This window comes from Microtus oregoni, unplaced genomic scaffold (genome assembly GCF_018167655.1).
Source record: "Microtus oregoni isolate MIOR12 unplaced genomic scaffold, Mior012 000001F_ref0000356, whole genome shotgun sequence".
In the NCBI taxonomy this organism is placed as follows: domain Eukaryota; kingdom Metazoa; phylum Chordata; class Mammalia; order Rodentia; family Cricetidae; genus Microtus; species Microtus oregoni.
Genome location: NW_024543060.1, coordinates 88,337,584 through 88,358,794, shown reverse-complemented (window position 1 = coordinate 88,358,794; position 21,211 = coordinate 88,337,584). Strand labels below are relative to the sequence as shown.

Below are 21,211 nucleotides of genomic sequence, written 5' to 3'. Positions count from 1 at the left end.
ATCACTCAGATTTTACAAGAGCATTTATTAAACAAACCTATTACGCACCTACAAAGGTCCACTTTCCAAATAAGGTCCTGCTGCGAGGTACCGGGGCCTCTGGCTCCCATCCATGCGTTTTTGGGCTGATGAACACAAGAACATGCCATACTCAAAGTAACAGCCCTGGGTAGGAGCAACCTGGTTTCTCTGCAGTGGGAAACCTTTGAAACAGTTTGAAGGATCGAAACCTTCCATTCTGAAGAGGGGAAATTTGCAATGGATCTGGCTCCCTGCATGTTAACAACTTCTTCCAAAGGGGATTATGTCCTAATATTTATAATCAAATGGTTGATAAGGGTGAGATCTCATTATGGCTTTTTAAAGACTCTCTCTCTTCCGCCTTTTGTTTTATTTTGTTTTTGTCTGAAATAGGGTAGCTCAGGCTACCTGAAACTTGCTACCACTATGTAGCCCCAGGCTGGCCTGGAAGTTGCTATATTGACCAAGCTGGCCCTGATGTCACTGTGCTCCACCTACCTCTGCCTCCCAAGCACTGAGATTAAAGGTGTTCGCTATTGCTCCCAGCAATGTTATCGCTTTCCACATCCTTGATGAGAAGAGGAAGGCTGTGCTCTTTTGCCCTCCATTTCAGTAAAACATAGTGATGTGAAAATAATAACAGCTATGTGATGCATATGAACGGATATGCTCTAGAAACAGACATGGGAATTTCTGATTCCATCTACTCCCAGGTAATAGGAAAAAAGTTAAATATAAGTTTTAAGTCCATGTTGACTAGTGACTGGCACACTAGGCTGAAAGATGTTTAAGCTCACATGTTCACCAAAAAATATGTAAAGTGTCCATTTAAAGCCCCTTTGCATTGTTTTTTAGCAGTTTGATTAAGCATAGCTGCTTAAAGTCACACATATTAAGTTATAAGAGCATCCAGACACCGGCACTTACACGGTATTTCTAGTTATTTTTCATGATCTGCTCTGATCACTTGCTTTTTTTCCCCTGGTTTTTCATCTGCTTAATTTTAATATATTATTCTGTTTACATGTTAAAGATACAAATCCTTAGTCTTGTTTGTTAAAGAAAATTTTATTTATTTCTTCACATATAAATTCATCTTTATGTCTATTTGTTGGTCACCTTTTTTCCTCTGCAGTTCTGGTTATGGGTCTTGTTAGATCTTTCAATCAGAGGTCATTCTTTAAGGTTACTATAATAACAAATGCATTTTCTCATTATTTAAACATTTACCTGGGATCAATCTTCGTGGTCATATAGTGAATATCAATTTACTGAAATACAGTGCTCAGAAGGTAGAAGCAGAAGGAGAACCACAAGTTCAAAACCAGCCTCTTTTATGTAGTAAGCTTCAGTTCAAACATGACTACATAAGGAGACTATATTTAAAAAAGATAGATGGATACAGCCTTTCAGATCTTTTTCAGAGTTCTTATTTTTTAATGACTGGTCTGTTCCAAACTAGCAATTACTAAATTATCCATTGTATCCCTTTTGACTTGAATTGTCATCTTCAAAATATAAAAAAAAAAATCCCACAAACATTGTAACTGTTTCTTTTCACATATCTTTTATAATCTATTGCCTTTCAGTTATTATATCAGACCATTGATGTTTATTTAAACATAAAATGGAAAAGGCTGACCTCCTTCCCTTCCATGGTTTTCTCTTTCACCTGGTTATTGGCAGACACTTATTTTTTTCAAACTCACTTTTGGATTCTGTGTCATGACTCCAGATAAGTAGGAGGCACGCTGATGGAACAGTACCACTCTGACTTTGAGAGAGATAAAAATCAATGGCTTTGATTATTGACCGCAAAGCACTTTCTTTTCCATTAAGGTACAATTATTTTTTATTTCTTCAGCTGATGTGTCATGAATTTCCTGTTGTTCTTGTACCAAATCCCCCAGATTTAGCAGGTTAAAAGCAATTTTATTATTTCACAGTTATTATTTTAACCTATTTAGCCTGTTTAACCAGGATGAAATAAAGCAAACCATGCTGCTTTCCCTATAGTCTCTAGTGGAGACTCTGGCCTTCCATCCTCTTCATCGTCTGTGCACTGCCCACATTCTTTGGTTCCTAGTTGAATTTTTATGCTTTATTTATGCATATCATGCTTACACATGTGTGTGGGTCACATGGTACATGCACATGTGTGTGGGTGCATGGGTGTGACAGTCTTGAGGCCAGAGGTTGATGTTGGTGTCTCCCTTTGTTGCCCTCTACCTTGAGACAGGGTCTCTCACTAAGCCTGAAGTTCACGGTTGCCTAGGCTGGCTGCCCGAAAAGTCCGGGGATCTGCCTGTCTTCCATCTTCAGTGCTATAGTTCTGGGGTCACAGGGGGTGCCACCACATCTAGCACTTCTGGCGATTCTACTTAGGTCCTCATGCGTGTAAGGAAAGGCTTGTCATGGAAGGAACTATCTCCCTACTCTCTTGTTGCTGACCTCTAGATCCAAGGCTAGCGTGGCGCATTACTATAACATCGACTCATCTTCCTTCCTCTTTATTTAAAAGGAGCTTTTAATATATATTGAGGATTTTGTGCAAATATGCAATGTTTTCTTTTTATCAAAACCACCCCAGTGCCACATCTACAACTTTTCCAGGTTTCTACTACCACACCTTACTTCCAACTTCATGTAGTCTTTTTTTAATTTTATTTTTATTATTATTTATTTATTTATTTATTAAAGACTTCTGTCTCTTCCCCGCCACCGCCTCCCATTTCCTTCCCACTCCCCCAATCAAGTCCTCCTCCCTCACCAGCCCAAAGAGCAATCAGGGTTCCCTGCCCTGTGGGAAGTCCAAGGACCGCCCACCTCCATCCAAGTCTAGTAAGGTGAGCATCCAAACTGCCTAGGCTCCCACAAAGCCAGTACGTGCAGTAGGATCAAAAACCCATTGCCATTGCGTGCACGCACGCGCGCGCGCGCGCGCGCGCGCACACACACACACACACACACACTCACTCACTCACTCACACTTATTTAGTGCTTGCAGTACCTGTGGAAGCCAACAGAGGGCATTGGTTCTCCTGGACCCGAAGTTACAGAGAGCCCTGAACTAGAAGTAACTGCCAGAACCTGAACCACTCTGGAAGAGCAGCGAATGCTCCTAACTGCTCTGTCACCTCTTCAGTCTCATTCTCTCTGAGCATCTCTCTGTCTCTGTCCCCTCCCCCGAATCCAATCAGTGCTGCTGGTAGATGTGTGGTTGTAAGGCCATCCTCGGCCATCCTAAGTGGGTCCGCATTCCTCATTGACTCTCCCTTCCCCAGAAGCCATCAACTGCCCATTTCTGTTCCCTATCAGAGTTAGGACTTTTGTGAGCCTCTGCCCTATCCATGCTGGAATTTTGCCTGACTTGATGGTATGCAGGTCTTACATCTGCAGCCTCGGCCACTGTGAGTTCAACCAGCCTGTTGGGTCTCGGAAACTGTTTTGTAAAGGTTAGTCCACTACCGACTCCTTGTTTATAGACCTTTAATTTATATATGCGTCTGCAAAGCCCCGTGGTCATGCAGCACGATATAGTTGGCGGTATAGTGATTGGAATATGGTTCTGCATGGGAGGGGAGGAGTTATCTCCTTAGCACGGTAACCAGTGTTCCTTTTTTTCTAGGGCTGTCCTGTGGGCATCAAGTTTTTCTTACAGCCAATGGCCGTTCTTTTAAAATTCTTTTGTTATTGTTCTATATTTGTATTATGATGTTCCTGACTTGAATGTCATTGCAAATCTTTTGAGGATTTTTTTTCTCTCTCTCGATATTGTGGGTACGTCAAAGTAAAGCAGGCTACTTCCAAAAGCTTTTATTTGCTTTGAGTCATTTGGGATTCTGAATCATCTCAAACTTCCAAACAGCCACAAACCCACACTCCCAAGTTTTAGGGTTATTTTTTCTTTTGTTAGCCAAAGAATCCAGAGAGCAGTGAAAGCACACAGGCCTCATGATATTGACACAATGCTTTTTAGTCCACCCACCATCTGAAAATTCATCTAATTTGACTGCCATTCTCTCCACCCTGGGGATGATCAGGCCCAGTAATGACGACTCTAGGGGCAAAGAACCTTCTACAGGGAGCAGCCAAGTTCAGCCTAATGAACTCGGTTGTTAGAAATTTGGTGTGTAGATGAAGCGTTTCTTCCTGCTGCCATTTTCCCATCTTTGCCATCTTCGGTCCTAGAGGCAGAACCATTGTAACCTCCCTTCTGCCTTTCACGTGTTCGAGGCACAATATCTCCCTGTAACTTTTTTCTTCACCGTTTCTGTGCGTGACATTTGCTAAATACCAAATGGTTGTTTTGCTCGTCCATGTCCAAAGGAAACACCCTGTCTGGCTTTTTTCCCTCCTCACATGTGGGTCTCAGCACCAGACCACGTGCCCCCCGTGATCGCCAACCCTTCATTCCTTAAACACCCGGGTCTCCTTGTGTGGCTCTGAGTTGAGGGTAGGAAAAGATTCATGGTGTACAGTCTGTCAGAGCTGCTTCAGAAAGCCCCAGCGCCACCTGTTTCTGATCGTAAAACTCATCACTGAAGTGTTTGTGAAGCAGCTGTGCCCATACCTGGTTTCTTCATGACTGTGATGGATTCTCCTAAGTCAGAAGGCCAAGTCTCTCCCAGTCTCTATAATGAGTAAAACTTGAACTTCCTTACTGTGGTCAGCATAATCCAGTTAGACTTTCCTTTATGCAATTACCAAAGAAAATCATTCCTAATTAGCACCGAAGGGAAGAGGTCAGGTACTCTCTCTAGTATGAATTTCATGCTTGTATTAAATCAAGCCAATGCCATGTTAATGTCTTTAGCTGATTTATTGCATTCTGACTACTACCAATAGCTACAATTATTTACTGTGACTAAAATTCTTTACTCATTACTAAAAGATCTTATATTTAATTATAATTTTTGATTTGTTCAGCAGTTTTTAGCTTCTGTGGAAACACAACATAAGCAACATATTAAAAACATAGTCTATTGAGGTTTGGTTTCTAATGTTTATTTTTCTTGAGGTACGGGAGCACACAACTTCCTACTAATTTAGTTAGTGTTCTGCACATGTTTCTTATCATCCAGAAGAAGCAGTGTTTGGACCATACACTTCATAGTCTAATAGGGAAGATAAGATGGAGCAGGCTAAGGACAACAGAGCATCAAAGTTATGTATTTCCTCAGTTAAGTTAGACAGTGCAGGGCCCAGGGATCTGGTTCTAATTCAGGGCTGAAACTCCATTCCTTGGAAGAGAGTTGCTGACGATGGCCCAGAACACAGGGGTTATGCTACTACTACAGGAATGTGAGTGCAGGAATAAGGGTAGGATCCAGAATCTCAAGTAAAGACAGAAGCAAAATATGAAAAGGGCAATTGCTCCCCAAATCGAGAGCCCAGTTTAGTTAGATCAGGTAGGGTGGAGTCCTCAGGATCACTCACTTCTCTTTCCATCTCTGTTGCTCATTTCTGGGGTTAGTTGTCAATGATATATTGACAATACACTTGTGACAAAGGCCAATATTTCTCACTGTAGGAGGAGGAGTTTCAGGAGCTTAAAAACCCATCAGGGCCGGATTCTCCTCACAAATGTATGGCTTCTCTTTTCCTTGTATTTGGAGGTAAAGATTGGGTGTTAGTGCCTTTATCACAATGAAAACACATGTATTCTAGGTTGGAGCCCCGTCCTTCCACTCCTCAGATCTTGTACTGACTAAGTCTTTTCGCACTCCCAAAACCACTTTCGGAATGAAGATTAGATCATTCGTTGTGGGCACTAAATGAGAATCGTTTGGGTAAATAATATATGGTTCTTTTCACAGAACACAAAAGATTTCAATGTATGATTTTCTTGAGCGTTGTTGTCTCAGACTTACATAAACCAAACTTTATTAAAGTGTTTGTACACCTTTTAAAGAGGATGGCCTTGACTTGTGTAAGAGGAAGAAGCAGACCGTAGGACACAAAGTGAAGAGTTATTTTATGCACTCATTTTCCTCAGCGTGCGTTCACTGCCCTGCCGTCCACATGGAGCTTCACTAAATGCTAGGCAAACACTTTAAATATGAAGACTATTTATCATAATAATAGGATTATGCTTCAACTTATTAAACGATCCCTTGGCTTATTTGTCTAGCTCTTGTTATATGAATGTGATTCCTGTGCAGGTCACTGTTTATTCAACAAAATCACTCGGTAAGAAAATTCTGATGTGTGCTATGATTTCTGCTTAGGGTCAACATGTACTAATGGCATAGCATTTGTTCTTCCCTCTTGAAGGTGCAACAAGAGCAAGAACACTAATTGGAACATGACTAACCCTCAACTCCCTCTGATCAGTATTTGGAAGTATAATAACTATATAAAACAAGCAGCCTTGGAGATAAGAGGCTAGTTTGAAAGTTGTTCTGGTAGTTCCAATGAGACACACTGGTTATCTAGACAAAGCAGAGTGGAGAGAAATAAATGTGTTTGAGGTAGCGCTCAAGTTTAGCCCTTGACTGACTGGGAATCACAGTGAGGAAGCATAAGAAATGAAGGTGAGCTTGTTTAGGTGACCTGCTGGGTGGGAGTGTAATTTATTGGTAACGGACAAAGGATAGGGACTTATTTAAGAACTTAGAAAATGTTGATACATTCAAATAAACCTGAGGATAACCGGGAATAGTTTGACATAGATGAATATGAAGAGAGATTATCCTACCAGGTAGGAAAATTAATTTTAAGGTTTGATAATCAAAACTGTGCAATGCCAGAGAGAGAACAGAATGACATACAAACGAGTCTGAAAGTTCAGAAACAGATTTGACTTTAGGTATTTATGGTAGATACCTTTTGTTGTGGGAATTCTATTTCAAAAGAGTAGAACGTATAAAGAAGTTGTATAAATAAGAGATTTTTTAAGAGCAAAACATTAAATTTCAATATGATAGAACTTACTAAATTATGTATATGGGAAGCTAATGTTAATTTATCCATTTGAACATAATCAGATGCGTTCAGCATAAGTCATATGTTGATAAATCCATCGTGAGTTAAAAGTAGTCTAAGCTCAAAGTGCATTTATTTCACCTAATCTTGTAGGCATCCCAGGTTAGCAATAAAATATCACTTATTTATTCCTGTGATCACATGTTTCACTGGAACCTGTGATTTGCTGCCACCGAGGACTGTCATAAGGGAGTGTTCCACTACATATCACTAGCCGAAGATAGGATGAAACTCAAAATTTGAGTATCATCCCTGTGCATATATGTATGTTGCTCTTATATAACATGGAATCAGAAACCCATGTCAAACATCATAAATCAAAGACAGTATATTTATATTTACCCTTGACGATAGTTCACGAGACATTGTTGGAAGTAACTTACAGTTTATAAAATTTATATATAATTTATGTTAATATATGATTTATAGAAAGTTAGATACAACAGCTGATGCTCATTATCTTAACACATGGGAGACTGAGGCAGGAGACTGAAAAGTTTGAGGCCAGCCTGGCCTACATAGTAAGGTACTGTTGCAAATATTTGAAGGTTAAAATAATTATAGATGCAGAGATACTCAAAACAGAAAACAGGGCTGCCTCTTCAATAAATTGTTGTGGAAAAGCTGATGGCCTCACAGAAGAATTATCTTAAATTTTTATCTCGCCCTAGCTGCAAAAATTAAGTTGAAATGGACTTAAGACACAAAACCTGAAACTGTAAAGCTACTAGCAGAAAACAGAATTAAAATCTCCATATTTGTCCAGGAAAATCACTTTTTATCTAAGTACAAAATAATTAACGAGAACAAAGTAGAGAGTGAATTACATCAGCTAAATAGTTTTCCAACAGCAAAGGACAGTGAATTGTTAAGGCGGCCTATGAAGTAGGATAATGTATTTGTAAACCATGCATCATAGAAAGGCATTCATCATCATATCATCATATAGGGCACTCAGCTCCATAGTTTGAAACAATTTACCCTTTAGAATAGATGAAGGACCTGGATAGCTGTTCCTTAAAGAAGATATGTAAGATGACCAATGGGTTTAAATAATGCCCCTGCCTAATAACCAGGAAAATGCACATCCAAGCTACAGTGAGCTCTCATAGCTGTTAGAACGGTTAATATGAATAGTTTGGGAAGGATATGGAGAAAATGAGAGTTGTGAACACCACTGGGTGGAAGATCAGTTGATGCAGCCGTCTGGAAAACTGTATAGAGTTTCTAAAAACATTAAAATGTATTGAGAATGATTCATTCCACTACTGGGCATTTTCCCAAAGGATGTGGAATCAGTGTGTTGGGATGTTACAATGCACTCCCAAGTTTATTGTAGCTCTATTCACAGACGTCAAGGTTTGGAATCAGTCTGTGTGCCAACAAATGGAGAAAGTAAATTAGCCCATCCTTAGTAATTAAACCTCCAAGCCATTTAAAAATCCTAATCATGTTTCATCAAACAGTGACATCACAACTTTACCAAACCCTTGAATTGTTCTGATAAATTTAATGTAGGGTTTTAGCTGGAGACTTCATTTATCTATTTTATTTTCAAGGTTGAAAATTCTTCTCCTTCTCCTTCTCCTCCTCCTCCTCCTCCTCCTCCTCCTCCTCCTCCTCCTCCTCCATACTTGCTCCAGCATTTGTTGTCCCCTATTTTGTTGATACTCGCCTTTCCAACTCAGATAAGATTGGAGACTCTTTGATTAGACTTTATTTGATTTTGTTGTAATCTCAGCTTTCTCTTCTTCCTTTCTTCCTTTCTTCCCTCCCTCCCTCCCTCCTTCCCTTTCTTTCGCTCCTCTCTTCCACCCTTCCCTAGGTTCTTTCTTTTATTCTCCTTTCTTTTACTGTGTTACCCAGGCTGCTGCCCTCAAACTCAAAATATCCCTGCCTCAGCTTCATACGTATCCAGGATGGCATGTGTACACCACAGCTTCTCAGCTCTGAAAAGCAACGAAGTAAGCAATAACAAACTAACAAAAAGGTCAAATCCTTTAGATGACGGTAGTTTTATCTGTTTAAAGGACAAGAGACTGTCCAACTGAGGCACAGGGCATATTCAACTCCTGCCGCATGGTAGGGCCGCCAGCAGATTCTGGATACAGGGTGGTGCAGAAGACATAATACACGGAGGACGGCACAGTCATCTGGTCTAGCCACGAAATGGGCTTCATCCATTATCTTAGCCACAGAGAAGTAGCTGGAGATTTTCAGCAGTGGGGGTCTATTCTGTTGCTTTCCAGTTCCATTTGTTGGCTTACTTTGTCAGTGTGTATTTATTTTATAAAACAAGTAGTAGCGTTAATTCATAAATTTATTTTTTGAGTTTTGACCCAAATTTCCCCTTCTTATCTTCTAAACATTAGTCTTTTCTTCTTTCAGTTTTTTTGCCTTTTAAGAGCTTTACCCTTCCCTCCACTTTGCGAGGCTGCACTTGAGGGAGAGCCTTTCAGACACGCCAGGAAACGCGCTCTCTAGCTGCACAGCCTCTCTGGGCAGAACCCTGCGACTCCTTTCATCGTTTCTCCTCTGACATGGGTTTTTAAAGCAAATACCCTCTTGATTGCTTCCTCTGGATGCTTTCTACTTTGTCACCCTTTGTTGTTAAAAATAAATTACTCCCAATTTCCTGCTTTCAGTAGAGTAGAGTGAACATAATTGACTCTTTGATGTGTGAGGGTCTGGTGTGGTCTGAAAGCAATTACCCTGACCTTGAATTCCACTCACTGTAAATATCATTACAGAGAAAGTGGGCGCTCATACTAAATCTCTATCAACCATGGAATGGATCTTGGAAGATTTTCAGAAAATGAGTTTATTTTCTTGTTATTTGTTTCCCAGTTATGAAGTGTACTTTATAAAGTAACAAATAGGAAAAAAACAAAATATTATTCATTCTGAAATCCATCATGCAGGTAATTTGTCTTCTCAAGTAGACTATGAACTCCCTGCGAGCTAGGACCATGTCTTATCAATTAAGAAAAGAACATGCAAGCTTAGCTTTTACTGCTTAATATAGCACCCCCCCCCCTCTCATACACACACACACACGGAAGGGGCAGTAATTATTGGTAACTAGTTAATTCATCATTCATAAGAAATTGAGATGTTATACAGTTAATTGAATTGTGTTTTTTTAGAATATATTGAGGAATTAGTAACATAAAATTTGAATAATCTGTATATAAATCATATCCTTACTTTAAAAAGTCTTAGCCATAGTGGATTAGTTATATAGTTGACAGTATTTACAAAGAAAAATGTTAATGTGATGGATGGGATACTTACAATTCTGAGTGTAAACTCAAACAGCAATGACTGATATTTACTTACAAAGCTTGAAGAAGCTTTTTCTAGGTCTGTTCTAGCAACTCAACGATATCATAAGGGTACCAGGCACTTTTATCTTAATATTGTAGCTTCTGGGTTTTTTTTAATCATTTTGTTCTTGAGTTCGCATTATAGTAAAGAACAAAGTCTTCCCTTCCTCTAGAGAGGAGCCTAGGGGGAGTAGCCCCTTCACAATCTTCTCTGGGGGAGAACTATTCCTTCGGAAGCCTTCCAGAATTCTGCTGTGTCTAACTGGCCGAAGGTGAGTTCTATGGCTATCCCTAGGAGGCAAGCAAGGAGGAGGGCCTGGGAAATGGTTGTGATTGAAGCTGTTTACTCTGTGGCTAGAAAGTAGATATTCATAGCAGAGGAAGATCCAGACTGTTATTGTCTAATGGAAACTCGGGCTTACCGAATGATAAGAACTCTTTGAAGCTACCAGTGATAACAACATATAGTTATAGGACCTTTTCAAATAGAGCATCAGTTCTTAGACAATTTGGCAACAGCTGGTGGACCCAACTACCCTTCTGATTTCTATAAATCAGACAAGGCTGTGTTTTTATTAAAAAGCTCTTCATTACCTCTCCTTTTCAGGAGTCTTATCCAAAGAAGAGGAATCACACCATGGAAATTGTGCCATCGGCCTCTCTGGAGACATTTCCTTCGGAAAATGAGAACTTTCTCTGTGATCTCATGGACACAGCCGTTACAAAGAAACCCTGCTCCCTAGAAATTGCAAGGGCACCTTCTCCGAGAACTGGTAATTTTTCCTACTCACCATTGGCCAATTCGATTTGCATACTCACATAACCGAAGACGCATCATTAATATTTTTATGTCATACTATATTATCTCAACATAAAAGTGTCCCAGGGTAGTCCCAGTGATCAGTTTTGCATTTCAAGTGAGTACAGGTAAGCCGTGGGTTTCGATGTGAAGTCTAATATTAAGGGCTCTTCATGGAGATGGCCCTGCTTTGTTCGACAAAGCATTAGGAACCTTGATGAGATGTCATGCTTTGGGTCCTTGGTAGCAGAAGTCTTTATATAGACCTTTGGACATCCTATTTGTTTCTAACTCATCAAATTATATTTGGTTACTAAATTTACCTTACGTTTTTATAACTTGATCTAGTTTAAAGGTTGAGAGTCTTTTCTGGTGGAGGGAGTTACTGAAGATGAACCATCCAAAGCAAGAACAGGGTGGGTGGATGCTGGCATTGCGATAGTCTAGGTAAATGCTGACATTCCTTGCCTGGAAATGGAAGGAGGAGAGTGTGCTTATTATTATAGGCAAACTCTATTGCATTTCCAAATGGGTTTGTTTCTGCCTAAGATGGCAAATTGGGTGAGGCATAGTTCCACGGCAGAGTGCTTGTCTAGTATGTGCAAGGCTCTTGGTTTGGGCCCCAGTACTTGGCATGTATTGGGGACAATGAATGGAAAAATTATAGAGGGGTTGAAGTAAAATCCAGAAAACCCATTATAGATAATAGACTAGAAGATTTCACAGAGATGGACAAATAGTCTTTGAGTTGTGCTAAGGTAGGAGTACTGTGTAAATCATAACCATACAAAAGGAAGTTAGTTTTTGGATAAGGCAAAAACATGGTAATGAAAGTAGTTAAAAATTATGAGGTACTTACTGTGTGTTCTAAGTGTTTTATGTGTATAACGTCATGTAGCTCTTAGGATGCGGTGAGTTATTAACATTGTCCATCACTTTAAAACCGAGGAAGTGGAGGCCCTGACACATGAGATGATGGCACAGGAGTGTGTTACTAGGGATGGCTCTGGGGTTTGAGTCTGAGTGGTTGTTCACTGTGTGCTATAGTGCTACATTATGTCAGGCGATGAGGAGAGACAGGAACTGTGAACAAAGAACAGGGTGTTAAGAAATGTCAGATAGTCCTCATGTGACCTTGACAATCAGAAAAGATGTAAGGGTGGCCAAAGATCAGATGATCGCAGGCCATGGGTGAAGGGAGACTAAGGAGTGATTGACAAACCACCATAGAGAAGACCAGTGCTCATAGCGTATATAGAAGTGGGTGAACACTAGAACTTACAAGAGAGATAACAAGGGACATGGTGGACTTGAGGAGAATGGCCCACTGAGGTAGGAAAATATAGGCAAAATGTGCAAAACTGTACGGGCACTCTACCTAGGCATAGGCACAGGGAAGGGTCAAGAGTGACGCTAGAGGAAGGAGTCCAAGCATGGAAGGTAGGTTTCTCCTAGCTATCCAAAGGCTAACAGTTTCCCTTGATGGGACACAAGTATTCTAGAAACTAAGGACGTTAGGATAAAGGAGAGATGTCCCCAGGTACCAAGACTGACTAGGATCCGGTCAGCTCTCTGCTGCAAACAAGGAATTCTGCATAAAAATATAGGGAAGAAAAACTTCTGAACGGCACCAAAAAACTGGTGAGAAAATTAAATGGGTTGAACCACACCTGGCTTTGGAGCCCCTTCTAACAGCACATTAGAGAGACAGGCCACAAAGCTTCGGCCTGTGTGGTAAGCAGTGCAGCAGTTAAAGCTGCTTTGGTCCTAAGGAATTTGCTGGACATACTGTTGAGAAGTGGTGCTTCAAGCAACAAATTCAGAGAGAGATCTCCGTGACAGCCCAGTGTGAGCATTCTACAGTGAACACTGTCCTCCATAGGCTTAGATGTCAAGGGTACACCGTTAGAGTAATCACAAGTAAGGCGGCCTCACACCTCCACCACAAAGACTTCAACATCTTGTTTCATTATGGGTAGAAAAGGGGGAGATTCCTGAGGAATTCATGCTTTAAGCTAGCCCCTTCACAGGTTAGCACCTCAAATTCATCTCACACAGAAGTTCTGAGAACTGAATTTAGGTTAAAAGCAGTTCCGTCAGGGACCAGTCAGAAACAATTATGACCCTCAGAAAGGAGAGCAGGACACTCTATTCTCTTTAGGCCCCAAGTAATGCCATCAAATAGTTTCCCTATTATGGTTTGCAGTTTAAAATAATTAAGCCTGAAGAGAAAGGAGCCTCAACCAAGAGCCAGCAGAATAAGGGGAAATCTACACACCTGAGGGGACTTCACCTACTGCAGCTGTCAGATGTAGAGTGTAAAATGTAATTTCAGGAAGAGAGAAGCTTGGAAAGAAACCACCAGGGTATATCTGAGATGAAAATGGAACCTTCTAGGAATGGAAAAAGATGGTCCACACAACATGTGAATGAATGGGTGTAGGGCCCTGGTCTGCCCTTATTCCTGGGGTGCATTCGCGGGGACAGTTTATGGCCAGCTAACTAAGCTTCCTGTGTGTTTCTGTGCTCTCCCTGCCCCGTCTGGTGATTAGCTGCAGGGCATTGTCTCCATTGTTAACATGGTCATTTCCCACCTGCCTGGGCGGAGATCCTTGTACAGCAGTTAGGTAGATAAGGACTCCCCCATACCTGAATAAACTGGCATTTGACTGATCTTCTTTCAAATGACCCTGGTCTCTGTATGTGTGTTCTTTCAATCTCCAGGCCCTTGCTCGACTCGCATACAGTACAAAGGCACACAAACTATACCGAGGGTGTAACACAAAATCGGATGTTACAGATGGGCAGATGTTATCAGACATTAAATTCAGCGGAAGGAAGTTTTAGTGAAAGGGAAAGAGGGGAAGAAGAAAATGTCAGAACATGGCGTAGAAGGGAAGAGGGTGGAACAGGAGCATGGCACGGAGTGTTCCTATCAAGAACATCTATCTTACATGTCTGATCAAAGCTGCAGAGGTCTGAAGCAATATGTTAGAGGAAAACCTGCCCCAGAGAGCCCTGCCCTGATAGATGTACGGGGATTGATAAGTGAAGAGTAAAATTTGTTAGATTGTATAATGTATTAAGATGTAATATTTCATAGATTTCTTTGGAAGTAACCTGAAAGAACGTCCTGGAAACATAAGGATCAATTTATGAAGAGAGACTACCTGCATGTGTGTCTAATGCTATCTGAACACAACTAAACTTATACTGATTATAAGTTTAATCAATAAGCAGTAATTGATTTTGTTCCTGAATCTGCAAGTCTAGCTGCTTCCGTTTTGTGAGGATCACCTTTCTACCACATTGCTCACTTAGGGAATTTGGAAAGTAACCTTCACTAATTTATTTTGTTCTGTGGTAGAAGTCAAACCCAGGGCACTGTGCATTATAAGTGCCCCTAACTCTGTGCTCCTTCTCCAGCCTATGGAGAACAATTGACTCTAAGGATACTGTGTCGATGGGGGTCTAGCTGGATACCTGGCAAGCTGTCTATAAACCGGGAGCTTTGTTTCGGCGTGGGGATTGCTTGCTTGCCTTCTGTGACTGGCATGTTTCTCCTCGTGAAGTACAGGCTGGATTCTGAAGATCAGTGTCTCCATTACCAGTGGAAAGTCTAGCTCTTCCCTTCTATCACCATATTGCAATCTGGGAATCTGGGATGTCAGCATGACCAGGCTACTGGTGAGGGCGTTCTTCCTGGCTCGTGGGAGGCTGACATTTCACTGTGTGCTTTTGCTTGTTTTTTTATGTCTGTGCTGAGTGAGCAACTCTTGCATTTTTGTCCCTGATAAGGAACCATACTTAAGGAAAAGACACCAGAGGAGTCAGGACTGTCTTCCCAGCTTCCAGTCATAGTTTCTGTCTTTGAATAGCTGCTTTGGTCCCCACAGCTTCTCCCCTTGAGCTTTTCGTCTTTCATTGTCACTTGTTTTTAGGGTCCCCAGCTCCTGCCTCCTGAGAAGTCACAATGTTAAAGCCACAGGTTTTGGAGCACCCCATTTCCAGGTGTCAAAGTCTCCTCTGGTTATTGACCACCACACAGAACAAACCAACCTTAAGACCTAGTTAACAACAACAATAGCAACACACACTCACTTATTTTTCTTTTAAAGCTGCACTTCTGAGATGGCTCTGCAGGAGTTTCTTGCTTGCTTCCAAGTAATTATGCCAGGGCATCTTGACTAAACACTGTAATAGAATCTGTGTACAAGATCCATTCTTAGGCCAGGTGAAGGGCTCTAACCGACCAGAGCTTGGCAAACACAGGGCCCAGAATGGCAAACATGGCTCTGACAGGTTTTACCTTTTACCCTTCTCCCCCGTCCCCACCTACCGCCCCGACTGTTAGATTACATTCCCAAAGCTAGCCCCCAAGGTCTATTCCTTTATTTTGCCACTGACTCATTCCTGAAACAAAACACCAAGGTCCAACGATCAAAATTTGTTATTTGGTTAATGTGTCCAGTCAGGATTTACCAACTCACCCTAGCATAGATTTCCCCCCTTTCTCCTTAAAAACCCACTCCTGTAAAAGACAAACAAAAAATCCCGCTGGTGCTTGCTTGCTTTCTTTCTATTGCTGCTGTCTTTGCAGCCCCCCGTTCCACCCCAAACCCTATCTGCCTGCCCCTCCAGAGTATTAAATCTCCTTTGCGCTGGATGTGTCTTGCACTGACTCCGAGGGGGACCCTCTCCCTCACGTCAGTTGTGGTGGCTCAGACTTATAATCCTAATACTTAGGAGGCTGGGGCCGGAGGATCACTGTGAATTTGGCAACACTGTGAGTTCCACATCAGTCTGGGCTAATTAAACAAATAAATAAATAAATAAATAAATAAATAAATAAATAAAAACATCCTATCTTCCATACCTACCATGGCCTACTTGGATTGTTCTTGGTATATGTTGGGTAAATGTGAATATGATTCCAAGAACAAACCCCAAGGAAAACCGGCAGAAGCTGCACTCCCTTTTATGGCTTAGGCATCACTTCTGCTGTGGCAAGACTCGGCCCGCATTTAAGTAGAGGGACTTTCTTTCTCTGGCCTTTGCCGAGAGTGCTGACTAAATAGCAGCAGGAGAAGTTATCCATCCAGCTGCTTTTGGAAAACACAGATTCTTATGACTATCTGAGTTGCTGTTGTTTTGGTTTTATTTTATTCTAAATGGAGCTAGATTTTAATTTGCATGGATATATGATTCCCCCTACTGTCGTTGATACTTGGGCTTGTACAGAAATCAGCCTGACCAGCTGAACCAGCTGAATTCCTAAGACCTGTGCTCTCCGCTCTGGGCTGTGTTTATGAATTCTACCAGTGGGGAGTCGAGAATTAAAATGGAAATTATGTGTTTTTTAAATTATAGGAATAAACATGGATGCAGATTCCTGACAGGGGCGCCCAAAGGATTGCTCTCTAGTTGTTAGCAACACAGCTGGGGAGACAGCACCAGCATAGCTGTGTCTTCTTTGACTAGTCTAGAAACTGTGTGCACCCCGTCCTCCACCGCTGCTCCATTCTGCTCATTCAGCTAACCTGGCTTTCTAGGTTTCATGGATCCTACCCTTTCCAAGTCTCTCACTGCTCTGAGTACTTCATGGCTTATGATTGGCTTTGTGCTGTTCCTTTGGGAGCAGTTTGGTGAGCTGGTGAACTTGGGGGAGGAGCTGACCACTCTTGGAGTTATTGATGTTTTCCCGCTGTGAGAGCAAAGAAAGGACTGTCAGGACAACTCCTAATGTAGAAGAGTTCCTGTAGCGCCTACGCTATGGGAGGGTTAGTGAGGTGGGAAAAGGGGCTGGAGATTGAAACACATAGACGCTCAGACAGAAACACGGGTCATCCTTGAAACAAGAATGCCAATTCTATTGTGTTCCAGGGCAGCTTATGTAGTGCCTTCCCTGATCAATGGCCACACCCTAGCTCTGGAGATCCTTCAGCTGCAAGCCACCAGAAACCATTCCCCTGCCATCAAGGGAGGGTCTCTTGTTTGCTCAGAGCAGCTGCAAGCATAGGAAAAACAAGTTGTTTATAGGAAATTCAGGGTCTGGGGGTCCACAGTCCCCAACATCTCCCCCTTTTCTATATAATTAGACCTAATGTTCTTCGATCTTAACTGGCCCAGATGGGGCACAAATATGATGGGAAAAAGGAGAGCAACTAACCACATGCAAAGCCCACAAAAATCCAGTTGCTCTTGTAAGTTGGAAAATGCCCTAGCAAACATGCACATTCTACATTCCATATGAATAATATTAAATGCTGGTAGAGGCTACAAGACAGTCACACCAGCCATCTGGCTGATGGCAATTCTGGCTGCCACGGATGAGGCCGCAGCAGTGATCCCAAAGTGTCTCTCTGCTGGGCAGCTCCACCAGGCTGGGCACCCACTGGGCTGTGGCCACACGCCTCTCGTCACAAAGTCTTGGGCATGCAGAACCAGGGACCACTGCCACCCATGAAGCTCTGCTCCAGCTGCAACCTCTCCACCCATGGGGACTCCGGGAAGCAGGCTCACGCTCAGGAATAGTGGAGGGGGGGTGTCAAAGCTTGCCGCCTGCACACCGCTTGTCCCCCGCTCCTCGAGCCCACAACCTCCAGTAAACAATCATTTAGGGAATTTGGTCATAATTCTCTGTAACCTACTTCCTACTGTTTATTGGGCAAAGTATCTTTGGGGGTATTCACAGTGACATTTCATGGGATTTTGGTCCATCGAACCATGTTAGTCTGGAATGAATCCACAGGTTCATTGGTGGAAAACAAAAGCAGAACCTCTTTTCCAAAGCAACAAATTTTTAAAATCAAGATACCTTCCTTAGCAGTCCCCAGAATCAAATGTCTTTCTCCAGTCAAAAATAAAAAAGAAAGAAAACACAACAGTATACATCGGTGCACATCCCATCTTTTTGAGGCCTTCAAATTCACCCTCCACCCTCCTCTTTATTACTTTCTGGCTGGCCAGTCTTCTGGAGGGCATGCCTCAGAGAGAGTCTCTAGTTCCTGATCTCAACTGTGCCTGCTGTGGTGCCTGCACCACCCGGGACCGCTCTCAGGCAAGAGTCTGGGCATGAAAGCACACACAGACACCTACCCATCTTCAGTCCACCCTCACCATTCCCGAGCGCGGTCTCTCAGTGTCCCTAGTTCCCAGTCTCACTGAGGGCCTCCACCTGTAAATGTCCTTGCTCAGCTCTGCTCTTTTGTGTCTAGAATTCCTTCCCCAGCTTTCTCAGGTTTTCTGTGGATTTTGCTAGCACATGTTGGAGTGCCAATTGTTGTAGAGAGGCCGCTTGTTTGTTTCCCAGCTGCCCAGACTCCCGAAATAATCACACAGAACTGCATTATTTAAAACACTGCGTGACCCATTAGCTCTAGCTTCTTATGGCTAACTCTTACATATTAATTTAACCCATTTCTATTAATCTGTGTATGGCCACAAGGCTGTGGCTTACAGGATAAAGTTCCAGCCTCTGTCTCTGTCTCTCTGTGTGTATGTATTTCAATCTCCAGCCCCTTGCCCAGCCTGGTATGCTAGAGGCATAGTACCATAGTACACATAGTACAGGTAAGGCGTAGTACCGTAGTACACGTAGTATAGGTGCTACAGGACTGTAGTACACATAGCAAGGATGCTACAAGTACCAAACTGAATGAGGAGGAAATGACCTACTTGCCCATTCAATAAACATGCGCAGAGTTCCACCAGTTTTCCAGTTCCAGGCATTGTGTTAGTGTTGCCAAAGAAACAGAGTTGAGCTGAAAGTCCTAAAAATTAGGAAATTTGAAGGTTAGTAAGCACAAGAAGTAGAACCACATATTCCTGGGTTGTAGGAGAGGGATATGAGGTGTAACCTACTTCCAGCAAATGCTGTCTGATCTCAGCCTCAACTAAGGAAAGGTTAGATAGATGTAGGGGGAAGAGGCAAGAGAGCCATGGAGGATAGATAGTTAGCTCTTTGAAGGAACATCTAGAGATCGAATTGTTTATCCTGCACACCAAGGGGGCTTTAAAAGTTTGCATCCTAACTCCTAGGATCATAGCAGAATTTAGAGAGGACATCTTCATAGAAGTAACACAGTAATTCAGTAGGCCTTATCAGGCATGTCCAACCTAAGGCACATGCAGTAGGAGACAGCTATGAACCTGAGCCTAAACATGAGGGAGTTGACAACTTACACCAGAGATCAGGAGCTGTGCTGTTCGGTGTTTGGCTGGGGAGTAACTGGATTGTGTGGTTCCCTGGTGTCGATTTTGTAGATGACAACGATGTGATACCACAATGACAAAAGATGGGGCAGGCCTGTCAGAAACCCAGGCAAAGGGAAAGGCAATGTAGGTGGCAAACGAAGAAGATGGCCCTCTACAAGCCAAGCAAAGAGGTCTGATGAGCAGAGTTTTTTCATGGACCTCATAAGACCTGTCCTGCCCATGCCTCTTTCTGAGACCCTCCTAGCCAACAGAACTAAAGAAAGGAAAGTTTGATTGTATACGCCATGTATTTCTGCTATATTACAATGGTCCTGTGTATCTAATACAGAGCTCTGTAACTAAGCACACATGTTTCACGCATTAGCATATATGGGTCATTCTGCACAGTCCAAATCCCGCCTGGCTGGTAACTGGCAATGCCAATCAGAGATAAAATGTGTCTCTTCTGAAAATAACAGTTAATTATGTATATTTGTCCCCTTTCTGTATTTGTTAAGCAGATGAGCAAAACTTTTTTTTTAACCATAGCTGCTAGTTTAATTTTAATAAGAAAGTGAATCAGTAGTTTATCTATATTCAACCAGATTTTATGATTCAACCAATAAATCGAGTTTTTCTGTAAGGAATACTTTGCTAGTACCTCAATGACTATGGGTTTCATATGGAGTAAGAATAATAATACTAGGCTCCTAAAGTAAGGCTGGATCACATTCCCATTTGTGCTGCCATTATTAAATTATCTGCTTCTCCTCGCGCAGAGGACGGTAGATTTTTATGGTGGGGAATCAGTCATATAAATGAACAACAGCAACAAAAAGGAATTAATGAATGAGTTATCTTTAAAAGAAAATGGCTGGCATAGCAGTAAAAAGCCCTTATGTAATAGTCAGATGCCATCAAAGAAGATGTTTTGTTGTCTGCCTTTCATTTAATTTTATCCTTCACAGGGGAATTTTTCCATTTTGCGGTAACTAAGCAACCTGTTATTTTGAATCACTTAGTGCAGGCTTTGCACAGTATGGGTGCTCAATAAATCCATTTTGATTAATGAGCAATTTATAACAACACTAGCAAAGACTGTTTCCAATCCTGTTGAGAGAGAATGGATGATCTCTGATTTTTTTTTAAAAAAAGGCCATGTTCAATAGTGACACGCCAGCATAGTGGGGGTCCTAGTTACTGCTGTTCGATTTGCTAATGTGCTTACTGGACCATGGTTTGCCTGAAATGGAAGTGTCACCTGTAAGTAATCCTCCACACCCCATTACACATTTTCTGTCAACTGACATAGGCAGGATGACATAGGGTTTCTGAAATGAATTTGTAACCATGTAAATATCTATATTTATATACTTAGTATGTAGATATATAAATTCATATATATGTACTTATAGTATATTTAAAGATTTATTTATAAACTTATAATATGTAAACATGTATTTGTGTGTATTATATATACATTATATATAGATTTTATATTTATAATTACATGTTGTATTCATATAAACATATGAATACATAATATATGATAAATATATGTTGAATATTATAAATGATATATAAATATATCTAATATGTAAAATGTATTTATATATTAAATGATTACAAATGTATTTATATACAAATGTAAAGGTATTTATATGGTTACAAATCTATTATATATGTATATGTATCTATTTTTGAGATAGTGAAGATTCTCTCTAATGCCACAGTTTTTAAATTAAATGAATTCCAGCTGGACCAGGACAGACGTTTATCTCTGCTAAGGAAGTGAGCAATGTCAACAGGATTTCTGTGGGTATGTTTAACTCATTTAAAAGAACAAACTATTTTTAAGGCCCTTGGAAACATCCTTTTACAT

At 41.4% G+C, this 21,211-nt stretch overlaps 1 protein-coding gene across 19 annotated transcripts in view; it reads left to right on the top strand.

Moving 5' to 3' along the window:
* The window catches only part of Anks1b (ankyrin repeat and sterile alpha motif domain containing 1B), an 861,781-nt gene that overhangs the window by 256,744 nt on the left and 583,826 nt on the right, over nt 1-21,211 (top strand). For all 19 annotated transcript variants that reach the window (XR_005975765.1, XM_041666272.1, XM_041666261.1 and 16 more), the window contains one exon: nt 10,942-11,107. Coding sequence is in view for 18 of the 19 variants with exons in the window: in XM_041666272.1 (XP_041522206.1) it covers nt 10,942-11,107 (166 nt within the window). In the remaining variant the exon portion in view is untranslated. The remainder of the gene's footprint in view (nt 1-10,941; nt 11,108-21,211) is intronic.